Here is a 16413-nt window from a genome sequence, read left to right as displayed (position 1 = left end):
GCGCGCGGGAATGGAATGTGATTCCCGGGAATACCGTTCCCGTAATGAGATTCCTAGGAATCAGATTACTTAGTTTAATGTTGTGTTCGACCAAGAATAGGAATTTCATTCCTCATGGAATCCTAACTTGGTGTTTGGTTTGTATAGGAATGGGAATGTAAACTTTTGTAAAAGTTCACTTTTACCCTTACTTAAACTACATAAAATACACATTAACTTTGTTATATATTAAAATCAGTATTATTTATTCAAATTTGTAGATATGAAATAATAACAAGATACACCAAAGGGTTAGAATTTCAAGATAATAAATAAAAGTCTTAATAATATTTTATCTGAAACAAAATTATGCTCATAAACCTAAATAAAAAAATTTGTTCATAAACCTAAATAGTACATATTAATACCAAACCCCACAAAAAAATTATACTGAATAATTTTTTATATCTAGGGCCTATTTTTTCCAAGTAGCCTAAGAACCCAATATAGACGACATTCTGGTGGCAGTGCAAAGAAAAGAGCTGCTTTCGAAGAGTCGCTATTAAAGATATCTGCTGCTTCTAGCATTTGATCGTACTCCAATCCTTCGTGTAACTTGGATAACTCGGCTACCACTTTGGTTGCAGTTTCATTTTCTTGGTTATGAGTAAGAGCTACAACCATCTTATCCATATATTCCTTCGTTCCTTCAGCAATTTCTTCAATCAAACTAGCAATGTTTCCCAAACTCGTACCTATTCATTTGATTTTCGGAAACGTTTCCTCTTATTAGAGTTTAGGGTTTTGGTTGTTAGAGCTGGACTAGGGTTAGGGCTTTCTTCCTCGTTAGCAGATGATGCTTCAGAATCACATTCCCTATTGATTTCACCATCAAACCCATCAACACCATCAACGAAGGAATCATTTGCATCAATTTGTTCCTCCTCGTCAGTTGGTGCTCCCGCATACTTTCCGTTTGCCCTCTCTTTCAAAAATATATCTTACAAAGCATCATAATGTGGGAATGGCTTATTTCTAAGCCCTTTGGCCGATGGATAAGTCTGAAAAAATAAATATTTAAGTGATAAATAAAGAACTCAACATACACAATAAATTCAATTAGAATATTAATAAATGATAATAAATGGACTTACCTTAACCAATTCGTCAAAAATGCTCTTTTCACATATAACTAACAAATGCAGGGAAAAACCACAGCAACAACAATGGAGACCTCCATCGACACCATATCTTAAAATCAATGTAGATGCTTCCTTACGCAGCTCACAGAACCGGCAGGAATAGGATGTATCATACATGATGAAGAAGCAAATTTTATCATAGCGGCAGCAGACACAGTCCGGGGATTGAATGCAGAAGAATGTGAAAATCTGGCGATTCACTCTAACATATTATGGGCCATTCAACTACGAACACAACATGTCCACATCGAGAGCGACAATCTAAACATAATCCAGTACATTAATGGCCAAAGTAATGGCTTACACTGGCAGTCCAGACAAGTCATCTCACAATCTCTTGAGCTTCACAGACATTATATTCTCTTATGCTCCTGGGGAATGCAACGCCAAAGTAGACGCTCTAGCTAAATGAGGTAGAATTAATACTCATAGAAGAATTTGGAATGTTGCACTTTCTTTTGTTTCTGCTTTAAATTGGGCTCTTTTGTAAGAATAGTTTGTTGTTAATGCTAGTATATTTCATAAAAAAAACATATAATCATTTTTTCTTCATCACTCCATGTAAATCCGTTTGCGTTTGAAATAATATCTGAGGTAGCTGTTGTCTGTTATTTTTTTATATTTTCATTCGTGATTCAATGTGAGGCACCCCTTTAATATTTCATCCAGCTGGTAACTTTTCTTCCATCAACTTTTCTAGATGAGAAAGATATCCTGATCGGAAACCATTTTCCGCCTTCCAATGTCCACCAATAACAATTTCTATCAAACACTCGGCCAGTTTGTCATCTTCTTTAGGTAGCCATAAATGTTTTGTTGGTCTGGAGCGAGATTGTAGATCAATAGAGGTGTCATCTGGATATATAAGAAACAAGTATATCACATATAATTAAATAAATAACCAACATCGATGAACAAATTTGCAATAAAAATAAGATTATTATAACTATATATTAATATTCGATGTAAATCGGAAAAGAAATAAACCAGTTTTTTTTATCTAATATTAAAATTAAGCATTTCTAGATGTTTGCCACTCATTGAACATTTTAGATGCTAATCTGTCCCTCCATGTAGACCACTGTCCTGAAAAATCGATATACGATATTAGATCACCATGTGGTTGTGTATAATTTAACATATGTCGAATGAATGCTTCTTCTAATGGATCTACTGACATTTCTTGACGAATGAGATTGTGCGAGAGACAACAAGCCATTATTGTCCGATTATGCGTCTTAACGGGATAAAATGAAGCACTTCTCAAGATAGCCCATCTAAGCTTTAGTAACCCAAAACATCTTTCTATCACATTCCGAGCACTTGAATGTTTCATGTTAAAAAACTCTGCAGTAGTGGTAGGTGTGTGTCCTTCTCGCCAATCATTTAGATGATGACGTTGACCTCTATATGGGGCAAGAAATCCTTCACTATTTGGATATCCAGCATCAACGAGATAGTAACAACCTAATAAAAGAAACTAGAAGTTATAATTTTTATTTAAGGCGAGACAAAATACACAAGAAAATAATCACTGAAATCATATGTTTATACTATGGGGAACTTTCAATCCGTTTCTCCTAAGTAAGGCGTCCTTTAGAACTCGGGAATCCGCTGCCGATCCCTCCCAACCAGCCAAAATGTAAATGAATTGCATATCTTGAGAACATACTCCTAATACATTAGTAGCAATATCACTCTTTCTTGTCCGATATCGAGGTTTGTCATTTTCTGGCACATGAATTCTTATGTATGTTCCGTCTAGAGCTCCCAAACAATTCTACATCAAAATTAATTTCTTATTCAATTAAGATGTATTTCTTACTTAATCTGACCTAAAAACCTTATTACTCAAAACACAGATAAGATGTATACCTCGAACCATTTCCATTTTGAATCAGTTGAATTCTCAGAGACAACTTGCGGTTTTTTCAACAAAACTGATTGCAAACGAATTACTCCATTTAACACGTTATTGAAACATGTACTAATTGTTTCTCCTGAACGAAAAACCTTATTTTTATAGTTCTATTCTTCACATGGTGGGCAAGTATATGCAAAAATATCGCGACCATCTCCTCCACTGAAACCTCATTTGTGTCATTCACTTTACAAATAGTGCGCAACATTTTACACAAAATGGTAAAAGTTTTCCTATCCATCCGAAATTATTTTCTGCATACTAAATCACTATCCCAAACCATTCTCTGCATATTCTCTCTACGTAATTTATTCGTAAAAGTCAATGATGACTTTAGTATGTAAGACCTATAATAGTGTTCGACTTGTGTGACGACCATTACTGACAATAACGTCAACATATTTAGTAATAACCTCAAATTATCTAAAATAATCAAGATTTTTCGTTTTCTCGAGGTGGTTAGACGAGTCATAATTGCATATGAGACATCTTCTATTCGTAAGAACTAGATCACTGACAATTTATTTTGTTGCATCTAATTTAATTACATGCACCAATAATTACAAAAAATAACTACAAGCTAGAAAAGGAAGAATGCTATATAGATTTAACTAAATACCAAAAGTAACAATCGTCATATGCATGCTTGTTATGAATAAGATTAGTGATGGGCCTAGAAAGTTTCCTAAATAGGTCACCACCCGCAAGTATACGGGTGTCAAGTAGTAAACCCGGTAAGACCAGAGTCGATCCGCGGAGACCAAGTCAAACTCAACCTTAAACCTAAAACTAACTTGGATTTTTGAATTCGATTTTGATTTTTTTTTTACGATTAAATAGTAAAGTATTAAAATAACGTAAATAAGTAATAACGGCTAACGGATGAATGGAGGACAAGTCTAGGGTTTTGAATCTATTTTAATCATGCATAAACATCGATTTAAATCTATTACCTTTTGGTGACTAAACTAATAATCAATTCTTAAGGATTCTATCTATTATTTATCAACTATCAAGTATCCAATATTAAAGAACCTAATCTAAATATAATGGATCAAGACTAACGAAGTATAAATAATGAAAGACTTAAAAAGAAATTGAAATATGTCTAAGCACCTAAGTTATCGAAATAATCATCTAATAATCATGCATAACACAAAAAATGTCATCAAAACCCTAAACTAGGTGTTTAGCTACTCATCATAATCATGGTGGAAGAGATAAAAATTAATAAAATAAGAGAGGGATAAAGAATCGGCAAAGAAACAACCTTTTTTCTCGCAATTTTCCCTCTGCGCAGCCAAACAGACCCTTAGGGAAGGGTATTTTCCTCCTGGTTTTGCTGAATTCTGCCAAACAGACCCTTAGGAAAAATAATTTTCTCGTCTTCCCGGAAACGATTTCCTGGTGAGAAAATTATTTTCATCACCTGGTTTTTCTCTCTCTCTACTGTTTTCTCCTTCTTTCTTCCTCTAGACTTTCTCTTTCTCTTTCTATAACAATAAGAAACTCTCTCTTTCTCTCTATAACCGAACCAGTAAAGGGAGAAGAAGATAAAGAGATGTAAAAATTGATTTTATTAATAAGAAATCTCTCTCTCTCTCTCTTTACAGTATCTCTCCTAACTCTTTCTTTCTAATCTTCTCTCTCTCACAAAGAGAATAATCAGAAGAAGAAGAGGAAAAAGAAACAAAACTTTAAACTCCCAAAAACTCTCTTTCTCTCTCTAGCTCGGTTTTTGGTCTTTAATGGCCGAGTTCCTCTTCTCCCTCTCTCTAACTCTTTTCTTTTCTTCTTTAGCCGTGAGGAGATCCCTTAATGGTGGTCCGTCTCCCTCTTTTAATTCCCAGCCGAAACAACTTTCTCTCCCTAAACTTTCTAAAAATTTCGAGCTCCTTCCATCTCTGTGTTTCGGTTTTAGAATTTGTTTCCATCTCCTCTGATTCTTTCCTTCTCTAGCGAATGTAACCACTTCTGATTTTTTCCTTCTCTAGAAATATATTATCATCACTCCTCTTATCTTTCCTTCTCTCGGTTTTCTTTATATTAATAGAGATGAGAGATAGAGGGATAGGGACTAGAGAGGATATTTGATTTGCTTGCTGTCATTGGGGCGATTCAGTGTATCTCGTAGTAGCTAGAGATCGTACGGCGCAACCCAAGATTCAGCCACGTGTTGCTGAAGGCGAATCAGCCGCTGGATCATGCGGTCTCTTGCATTAGTTGTAATGACCCATGAACTCCCGGCGTACCACCCTGTGTGACCGAAGAAAACCCGAAACCAATCCAAGCCGTCGGGTTCATCCATCTTGCTCGCCACGTGTTGCTGAAGGGATATATGCTCACTTTAGTCTACTTGCTTTGACCCCAACTTTGACCTGCTCCTAATTTCGCATTCGGACTCCGATTCCACTTCCGCTTTCGCCGATGGATTCGTATTGGACTCTACTTTCACATGAGCACTAATATTGACCAGAATACCCTTGTCATTAAAATGACCAAAATGCCCCTCAAGTATGTCTTTATCACGATGTTTTCGCATCGCACTCCGTAAATGAGACCTGAGAAAGAAAATCAAACAAATTATCAGAGTAACCGCTCGAACTGGACTAACTAACCCGAGTTAAGAGATTCAGATGGGACATTTTCACGTCTCATCAATTAGAAAATAAAAAAAGGTAAAATTTATGACACCATCCTATTTTTTTTTGTTAAAACAATGACACCATCCCTTTCCAACAAAAAAGAAAAAAAAAACTATCACCTACTCAAATGAAGGTATGTTTATGTCGTATGAAGGTATTCTTTTTTGTTAAATGGAGGTTACATTGTTATAAAATTAATGATTATGATACCTAGGTCAAAGCTAGGTGCCTACCTTTCAACAAAAAAAAAAACCTAGATGCCTACTTCATGTATATTGATTATTATACAGTAAATATTAAGCTAGGTGCCTACCTTTTCAACAAAAACAAACCTAGGTGCTACCATTCAACAGAAACTAATGATTATAATGCTTTGGGTTTGGCGCTATTTGAACAATTTCAAATAGTATCCTACAGCAATAAAGTGAAAGTGATTCCTGACATGATAAATTTCAACATGACTAAAAACAAAAAGCACGAAATACCTGTGAACAATGGGGTTCTTTTGCTATGACGAAAAAGTTTGAGAGAAAGAGAGGGACTTCGTGTGATGCAACTAAAAAACCCTAGTTTACTAAATTATATGACATCTAATTTTAGGATAGGTAATTTTAATATTTTCTTTAAAGATATATTTGTCCACAAATATTAGTATATGTGATTCTGGAGGAATAAGAATCACAAATACACCTCCCCCCTAGGTTTGATATTACTCCTTTTTGTGGTAATCACATTCCCGGGCCCACACCATTCCCGCGAGGCAAACAATGATCTGGAATGTGATTCCCGGAAATCACATTCCATTCCCACGCCATTCCCGCGCGCCAAACATGGCCTCAGAGAAAATCAATTTCATGGTTTTCAAATGACCGTGAGAGAGATTAGAGAAAATCAAGGGAGATTGAAAGTTAAAAAGTAGTGGAATTTAATTTAGAAATAAAATAACCGTGAGAGAGTAAAAAAAGTAACCGAGAGAAAATAAAGGAAGTAGTTATACTCAAATTTATTTATTTATTGACACTAACGCCCTTTTGTTTTGATATAAATTACAGAGAAAGGATTTGATATCAGTCGTCGGATGTGAACGGCCAACAACAATGGAGGATCAAACTTATCCCCCGGGTAACCGACTGAGCTGTTTTAATATAATAGATATTCTCTCATGTAAGGTTATAATTTTGTGGTTTTCAAATTTCGTGAAAGATATTAGAGAAAATCAATTTCGTGGTTTTCAAATATCCGTGAGAGGGATTAGAGAAAATCAAGGGAGATTTAAAATTAAAAAGTAGTGGAATTTAATTTAGAAATAAAATAACCGTGAGAGAATAAAAAAAATAACCGAGAGAAAATAAAGGAAGTAGTTATACTAAAATTTATTTATTTATTGACACCAACGCCCTTTTGTTTTGATTTAAATTACAGAAAAAGGATTTGATTCGTCGAATGTGAACAACCAACAAAAATGAAGGGTTGTATGGGTTGGGTTTTGTTTGTTGGCTGTTTTGGCTGACTTCCCTTTCTTGTTAAGGTTCTGGATCCCTTAAAATCCTGCTGATTAATACAAAAAAAAAAACAAAAATGAAGGGTCAGACTTATCCCCCGAATAACTGCCTGAGTTATTTTAATATAATAGATTTTTAATGATGTATTCTTTTTTATATATATTATTTTTTATTGAAAAAATATGATATTTTGTTGAAGAAACCCGAAACCCAATCCGCCCGAGCCCGTTAGAGTCGGATCGTGCTCTTGGGCATAATCGGGTCGTGGGCTCGAAGAGACTCATATTTACCCGGCCCGAAAGTGCTCGCTGTCCCGATCGTATAGCTTACTCTTGAACCCGAACAAACCCGAGCCCGAAAATCAAGCCCCCGACCCACCCGAACCCGCCCGATTCCCACCACTACCCGATACGTAAGAAGGGTATTATATTAATACTAAAACCCAGGTCCAGGACTTCCTAAGCAATAAGGGTCTAAATAACTTTTTTTTTTTTTGTTGAAGGAGGGTCTAAATAACTTGCACAGGAAAAAATTCAGTTCTCATCATTACTAAAGTGTACAATCGGGTTCTATCTTAATGTTGTGTTTACAAAAATAAAAATGGTGTATATAAAACACAAATTAGTCATCATGCTACAAATAGGTGGAAAAGGAAAATCTTAAAAAAGGAAAGAACACTTAAAAGGCTTCCTCCCAACAGACATACTCTCTGAACATAAGCCCTCTTCCTAGGGCTTAGTATAGTGATGTAGCCAAGTATCTCCTCCAAAATTGACTCCCCGTCTAAAAAGTACACCTGAAACAATTGGAACAATGAAGGATCAGTCTACTCATTAGAACACGAGATTCAAGTCATAGACGATATCAACAAAAACATTAAGCTAACACTAACATTCCAGCCTAGCAGGATTGAACAGACCCCCATAACCAAATAGACAAAGGTCACAAGCATTAGTCTAAGGTGGTAATTCTTTTCATTGTTTGATTCGTACTTGTCAAAGTCTGACTCGTCTGAATCTAAGTCATCAGAGTTTGACTTTTTTGTGTCACAACTCTGAAGCGCAATGTCATTTAGGATTATTTTAGACAATGCACTCTTAATTCAGAATTTCGGACTTATTTGATAACATCCCAAGTGTTCAAGCATATATGATTAGAAGAGTTGCTGAATAAGAGGATAAGATGCAAGAATTATTAGCCTATCAACTAAAAAGAGTAACAAAATTGTCTACCACCTCTTCCTTTAGTGGTTTCGCACCCACTCCGCAACCCAGAGGTCCAGGATTCAATTTTCAGTGGAAGTAGAAATCCGTGATTTATTAAACTTGGGTTATTAAGGAAGTAATAAAGGTAGGAATAAATGGGCTTTAGACCCCATAGGATGCCCTCAAGGGTTTTAACATGGCCTTTTGAGGCCTAACAAGTTTTTGACGATGGCACTTACAGGACTTGTTCAATACATGATGTATCTACGTATTATATATTTATGATGTATCCATGCCATGCAATGAATGTAATGACTCTTGTAGTCCATGTCAAAAGAAAAAGTAACAAAATTCATACATTAAACTCTCCTTCCTACCATTGGCTAATATTGTTTAGGTGCATCATTTGTGTTCGGTTTTTTTTTGTCATTTTGGAATATAATTTTGCCTCATCTGGGTCCAAATCCTGGATCTAACAGAGCCTAGTAGTAAACAAAGAAACGGAAAGGAAAGCAAGAAAAAGGCTAAAACTGCCAAAACCTCACAATATTTTCTTTTGAAACTTATATGAATATATATAACAGCACCAGCTTTAGGTGTCAAATGGTGAGCAGAAAAAAGCCAGTACGAGAGTATGGCCGTTCACAATATTTTCTTTTGAAACTTATATGAATATATATAACAGCACCAGCTTTAGGTGTCAAATGGTGAGCAGAAAAAAGCCAGTACGAGAGTATGGCCGTTCACAATATTTTCTTTTGAAACTTATATGAATATATATAACAGCACCAGCTTTAGGTGTCAAATGGTGAGCAGAAAAAAGCCAGTACGAGAGTATGGCCGTTCACAATCTTTTCTTTTCCTAGTCATTGGTATGTCATTTCACTTATGATTCTTTATCTTTTGATACCCATTTACAAACGATATCTGGGAGACTAGAGTGGTATTTTATGGTCATAAAACAATGGTGCATACAAAATCCCTAAAGTGACTGGAATATCTGACAACACTATCCAAGTGATCTACGAGATGAGAGTATCTGGGTACGAGGGTATCCAATATACGGCATGACAAAAGACACAAACAAGAAGTATCCATGTTGCAAGAAATAATTAATAGTAAAGGAGCAGAGTTTTGAGAATGGAAACAAATGTCTAATGGCATCAAGAAAGAACATACCGGCAGGCTGTTGAGAAGAGCTAGTGTTAAAGATACGTGGAATGTGCATGCCAATATCTTCTCCAGCTTATTTGGAAGAGACAGACCTAAACTGAACATTGAATGGGGCTGATATGCAGTTAATTCAATCGAGTTTGCCATAGGAAGTGCATCCCCAATGAAAACGAAGGTTGCCCCACATTTTGTACCTCCAAAATGAGGACTCATCAAATTTTCGGATGAATTTCTTAAACTCCTTAAGCATTTATTAGAATAAGGACGTATGTAAGCAACTTCAACCCAGATAAGACCTGGTAACAAGGCAGGCTCCATGCAGGTCTCATCCTGAAGAATACACGCAAATAATAGTTCTTTAGGTGCAGTGAAGTAAGAATCATTCGGCTCGGACAGCTTTAAGAGAATATTTGCTACATCTACACGTATAGCTATTAGCAGAAAGAAAAATAGTATATAGTTAAATGCTTTGAAGTGTTATAAGCTTTACCATTGAACATTCACAGCTGCTTCTGTTAGTTGAATTCGTCAACCATCCACTTCCACACTTTTGAAGTTGAACAACATCCCTCGCACTCAAACAATGCCTCTTCTCTTTTCTGGTATCACCACTCAAATTAGAGCAAGGAACAGTTGAGAATGCAGTGAGTTCATCAGGACACACGGACTGATCATCCACCAGTTCAGCATTCTTCTTATTTTGTAGAAAAGAGCTAGAGATACAATAACCTTTTCCATTGGTAACTTCCTGAGAAACTGTAGAATCTTTGGAGTGATCTGAGGTTTGAAGTGCCAGATCATTCATCAATACCATCAGGTTCGTCCACTCTTTTGGATTGTGGACTTGTACCCCATCAACTGATACAATAACATCCCCAGGAGTTAAATAACCAAATAAAGGTGATGTGGGTTTTACGTCCAAAACCTGATCCAGATAGAAAAGTTTGAATGAAATATGAGTGTCAATTATGTTGTCAAGTAATAAAGAGAAAAAAAAATGTTATGCGGATAAGACGAACACTACCATTGGGTTCGCTCCATGGATATAGAAAGGGGATAAGACTGAAGGCAAAATGAGCAATGCCAGAGCACAAACTAAGCAACACTGAAGCAAAATTAGTAACTGGTTAGATTGCACAAATAATATTGCACATGAAAACTATACTGTCTCTTCTTTTCTCCTCATTTATACAGTACTTGGACAGCCACTTACAGAACTGTTCTTCTTTCTTTCATTTTTTTTCATCTTCGAATAGCTCCCACCATGGGCACTATTTTGTTCCTTCTCTGTTTAAAGTTTCTCTTTGCTTATATAAGATGATTATACATGTGACCACTTGTGTTAATAACCATATATGGATCTGTTTTAATGTGTTTCTTTATTAAATGTTCTTAGATTTATTCATATACTTCCGCGGTTCCGCCTATTATTATGGACATTACTATGTGGTTAAAACTTTTGATGTGATTAGGACATGTGCACATGTATATAATATTGTAATGTGTTTTTCTTCTTAACATTTTAGACTTTAAAATGGCGTTTAGAGCTTCAAACAGAACTAATGTTTTATGTCATGAAAAATCGGGGAGCCTCGGTATTTTAAAGATCATATAAATATCGAAGGGTGCTGTAAATTGTATACATGATGTCAAGAGAGAAAATCAGTAAAAGGGTGGCTCCAGCACTATAGAAATAAGTATACTACATATTCGTCAATATAGAATATAGACGTATAGCTATTCTTTTAATATACATTACTAGGTAGTCAGGCTGGGGTACTCTGGCCAAGTTGATTATGGCCAGAGACTTAAGCTAACCAAAAGCCAATATAATCTCACGGAGTCACAAATGAGCCAACCGAATCCTGACTCATTGTATAGGTGACTTACTCGTTGGTTTTAAATTTTAACAAAAAGAAGTTGAGTTCTTTATTTACAGGGAGATAAAGAAGAAAGAAACAAAAAGAAGAGAAACAGTGGCAACTTTCTAATTTAAGAAAGAGAAAGAAAAGGAGAAATTGGAAAAGGAAAGAGAGAAACAAGAGTAACCCATTGACGTTAAATGCTAATATTTGTTCAAATACTTCAAAATGACATCTAACTTGGATTATATGTAATATGTATAAATAATGAGGCTTTCGGGACTGACACAAGTCCTTACTCTCGAGCCGAACTACTTAGATACGTCATACAACATAACTTAGTCAATTAAATAACAAATGAACAGCATAGTTTATTTGTAATATTTGTAAAGCATGGTAGAAGCACTAAAGCACATCCATTTCATATGATCTCATACTAACAAGTAAGGGTACACTCACCACTGCATTATGCCAAATCCCAGCGCAGTAGATACGAAGAATCGTAGATTTAGGTAAGCTTTGTAGCGTATCATAGTTAAAAGCGACCAGAGCACCAGGAAACAAGACAGCAAGAAATATGGCAATGTATTCGATCTGAACACCCTCGCTGTTGTCGAATCAATCAGACCTAGAAACCAAACATGAGAAACTAACTTTCTAGATGCAAGTTGAAACTAGAAGTACACGACCAACACTAATTAGATGAGCTAACAAGGTTGATACATAGAGGAAATCTAAAGGACAGCATAGATTACTTTATAATGAGCAATGTGAACATCTCAGAAGATCTACAAAGAGGGACGAGTTATGTTACTTCAAGTACATTGGAAGATTCCTAGCTCAAGTTGTGCTTTTCGTCATTCCTACGCACAAGTATAGGAGGAATACCTTTCAAGGAAAAAGTAACAAACCTTCGGAAGCAAGACCCCAGACAAGTCCTTTCTCCGGATAAGCTGAGGTTGATGCAAAAGCATCATTCAAACCAACGAAGGGCAGCTTAGGAGGCCAAATGGACAACAGCCCAGCCATGTATAGCCTTAGATTTATTTGCATTATAAGCCTTCATTAAATTACAATTTGGACTCTTATGACTTATCCAAGTATTCAACATATGTAATCAAGGTTTATTCAGGGTTTAGAATACTTCAGTCCAAGTTTTCTATTCATGTGTTTCAATAATGTTATGATGAACACGAAATCACATTGCTAAAAATAGAGTACTATTTATTGTTTTGATCCCTTGTTCGTGCTTTCTAATGGTGACACGTAGCTCCACTTTAGTACAACCTTAATCCTTCGCAGAAACAAATAACCATCAAGTATTCTCTATGTTATATCAGGCCTATGGGAAAGGCAAGGTGTCGCGAGTCACCTGATCATTGATTAAGCATCTTACTCGAACATGTGATCCCAAAAAAAATCAATGTCCACCACTTTTATAATTGCGCCTATGTTCAAAATTGTGATATATATGATATGAATGATATTTACTTTTTCAATGTCTCTGTGATAACTCCAGTCAACTAACTAAAGTAAACAATAAACACTCAAAAAACATTCATGTGTTGTATGTTTCAGATGAACTCCTTGTAAGAATGTTAACTCAGACTACACAAATAAGTACTTTGTTTAAGTTTATTCAAGAAAAACAATCATGTGTTGTGTTCGATCTCTACTTTAAACAAATCCTAAACCTTTTTCAAAGGCTCATCCAACAACTTTACATCAAGTCATGACTCATGAAGCCTTCACATTAACTGGTATTTATGTTTCTCATTCACATTATACTAAGTACGCCTACATTTATCATGCAATTGATATCTGTCGAGCAACCGTGACTAGAAAACGCACCTTGCAGCAGAAATAGCATGTCCAAGTTCATGAACGGCAACAGATATCAACGTAGAAAAGATGATGTTTCCTCCATCGAAAAGTGACATGCCAAGACGAGGAACTTTAAGCACCTATTAGGCAGACAAATTACAACCCAATGTCAATCATAATAACCAGGTGCAACCCTATTCACACTTCGCAATTCAAGGATTAGTAGCAGGGTAGAAACATACAGAAGGTGAAGAAAGGTAACCAAATAATATGCCATCGGAAAACCCAACATTCCCATTGTATAGATATAGTAAAGTAGAGACTGAATTCCAAAGCAAAATCTGTAACCCAAAAAGAATCAAGAGTTACAAGCTTGATGAAGTGGGAATTAGGTTTGATGATATGAAGTTTATCAAGTGATAATTGAAAGTTTTAATTATATTAGTTTAACTAACCAGGGTAACCCCAAATAATGCAGCAAAGCTAAAACCAATCCCAATAGAAAACCAAAATCTTAAGAACCTGCAAAAACAAAAACAAATTAGAAGGGTTTTCCCTAAGTTTTGTTTACAGTAAAAGGAAAGAAGTAATAGTTGTAGCAAAACCTTGAATGCTTATGACCGAAAGAAAAGAGAAGGTCGTTGAAGATGGAGATTTTGTAATCGCAATACCTGTTAAAACATAATATCACATAGAACCCAAAGAAATAAGAAATCTTTCTTCTTCAAAATTATAAAAGACAGAGGGAAGGAGAGAGAAATTACCAACAAGAAAGGGTGTGGGTTAGGTTGGAATGTTGTGATGTGCGGAGTGGTAGAAGGATATGAGGCCTCCCACCGTACCTCCTCACTCGCCGGCCACCCAGCGCCATCAGGCCGGTGGAGTGTGGACCTTCCTTATAACTTGTTTACCGCAGGAATAGGATTCAGAGAGAGAAAGAGGAGAGAGAGACCAATCAGTAGGGTATAAAAGGACTGGCGTCTAGATGTAACCTTGGAACATACGAGCCAACTTCATCTGTTTTTTTATAATCTTTGCAATAATACCATTAGTTAAATATCTCATTAAGGGTTTGAAAACCAAAAGGGTGCTTCTAAAGGCACCAGACCAAAAGGTTGTTAGCATCCATCTCTATTAGCACCAGGTCCAACTACTCGTTTCTCTGTTAGCACCGTCCAACTATGTAGGCACCGGTCAAGGTAGAGTTAACACTAACCCCACCGTCTTCAACTTCTTAGTCTTCTCTTGATCAGTAGTTGTAACCAGCTGCCGTGACTGATCTGAGGATGAGAAATCCATCTTTCTTTTGTTTCTGTATATTCAGTAGAAAGAATAAATGAAGTATGATGATGAGTTGAAGAGTTGAACAACAATAACAAATTCTTAGTAGAAATTCTTTTGTCTGAATTGTAATACGAATGGGGATTGAAAAGAGTTGAGCAATTCTTAAGGCAATAGAAGAAAGAAGATGAAACTAGGTTTTTAGTCCATAAAAAAACAAAGTTACGAGAGAGGGTAGTTTGGTTAATGTATGAAGCAACAAACGAGAGGGTAATCCCAACACAAACAAGAATGGTTGAATCATGAAAAACGAACATAAATAGAGGAAAATAGTATATAAGAAAGTCAATTAAAGAAGAAAACAAAAAGATCAAGAGAGAGAGATGGGAATACCTGATGATGGGTGATGTTGATGGGTGAGTAAACAAAGTTCCTTTGAGCTGCTTACAAAACCCTAACCCTATTGAGCAATTAATAATACTTTTTTCTATTCATATATTTTGATGATTGTATGTTCTAAATTAACTATTTGTACGTAATATTATGTAGGTTGGAGTTTCATGGAGAAGAAGTGTAATGTTACCCATCTCTCTCTTGTTTTTGGAAGAAGAAGATGGAAGAAGCATTAGAAGGTGAACGTCACCCACATTAAAACCGGTGCTTATAGAGAACCCGGGTCAATGGTCATTGATCCGTGTCAATAAAATTTCTGGATGCTAACAGCTTTTTGGCCTGGTGCCTTTAGAAGCACCCAAACCAAAATAATATTATAACTGATTTATAATACCTAATCCCATTAAGGGTTTGAAAAAAAAAATCCCTAGAATATATATTAATTCATAATACCTAATATGACCTTCTTCATATATTTATAACTGATTTACCAACAAATCCTTGAATATCTTTTTCCATTTTTATCTCCCACATTCTCTCTCCAATCACGTTTCTATTCAAAGTAACTTCTATCTTCATTATCTTCAATAACCGAAACAATTTATTTTCTCTCTCTCTCTAAATCCGAATCATCTGATAATCCTCAATTAATATCAGAAATCTTGTTTCATAGCAGTTGTAAACACCTTCATCGTTCATCAGGATAAACTGCATTTTCAGAAGTCTTTCTTCGTACCATTAATAAGATTTAATATTGCTTTTCAGGTATTCAAACAGATTCTCTCTCTCTAAAGTTAAACATATATGATTTTGATTTTGATCTCAAAGATTTGATTACTATTTTATTAACATATTCGATTTGCTATTTATTTTCTCTCTCTAAGATATTTGATGGACCTAGAAAGTTTCCTAAATAGGTCTACACCCGCAAGTGCACGGGTGTCAAGTTGTAAAATTCCGGTAAGACCGGTTCGTTCCTCAGAGACTAAGTCAAATTTCAATTCTAATCTTAAAACTATAATGTCTTCAAAATAGTGGTTTGATTGGTAATATTTTTTTTCAAATAATAAAAAGATAAATAGCAATTAAAAATTAAATAATACTAAAGTTGATATTCAGATAAAGGGAACCTATGAGAAGGGAGAATCTAGGGTTTCAGGATCCACTTTAGCAAATATGACATCTGACTTATGCAATTTAGATCTTCTTCTTTTATAACTCAAGGAAGAATAACCAACCTCGGATGATCTTTACTTTTCAGGACACTTACTTTAAAACTTTCAATTTCGGTACATAAAATCACTGGTACTCTAACTATTAGATATCAAACGTAAGCATGATACATTAAAGACCTAAAGCCTAAATATGAACCATCAAACATAAGTATAACTAATGAAAGGGGTTATCGTAAAAGATACGCGAAGAA

At 35.5% G+C, this 16413-nt stretch overlaps 1 protein-coding gene and 1 long non-coding RNA gene across 2 annotated transcripts; both read right to left on the bottom strand.

Moving 5' to 3' along the window:
- Positions 1–216: 216 nt before the first annotated feature.
- On the bottom strand, positions 217–5166 carry LOC147557696 (uncharacterized). Its single transcript, XR_015234163.1, has 3 exons — positions 4373–5166; positions 1134–2036; positions 217–1040 (listed from the first exon to the last, which is right to left on the bottom strand). It is a non-coding gene; the product is annotated as an uncharacterized LOC147557696 (long non-coding RNA).
- A 2600-nt stretch (positions 5167–7766) lies between these two features.
- On the bottom strand, positions 7767–14354 carry LOC147557695 (Peptidase M50 family protein). The gene is made up of 10 exons (XM_086659306.1): positions 14078–14354; positions 13919–13984; positions 13769–13835; positions 13556–13654; positions 13341–13453; positions 11949–12096; positions 10652–10732; positions 10118–10552; positions 9634–9957; positions 7767–8045 (listed from the first exon to the last, which is right to left on the bottom strand). The coding sequence occupies exons 1-10, from the start codon at positions 14182–14184 to the stop codon at positions 7878–7880; spliced, it is 1608 nt and encodes a 535-aa protein (XP_086515432.1). The 5' UTR covers positions 14185–14354; the 3' UTR covers positions 7767–7877.
- Positions 14355–16413: the final 2059 nt, after the last annotated feature.

Source organism: Eschscholzia californica, unplaced genomic scaffold (genome assembly GCF_041429995.1).
Source record: "Eschscholzia californica isolate CP2 unplaced genomic scaffold, dmEscCali1.0.p SCAF_2, whole genome shotgun sequence".
Taxonomy (NCBI): domain Eukaryota; kingdom Viridiplantae; phylum Streptophyta; class Magnoliopsida; order Ranunculales; family Papaveraceae; genus Eschscholzia; species Eschscholzia californica.
Note: the sequence above shows the minus strand (reverse complement) of the source record. Positions and strands in the feature narration are given on the sequence as shown.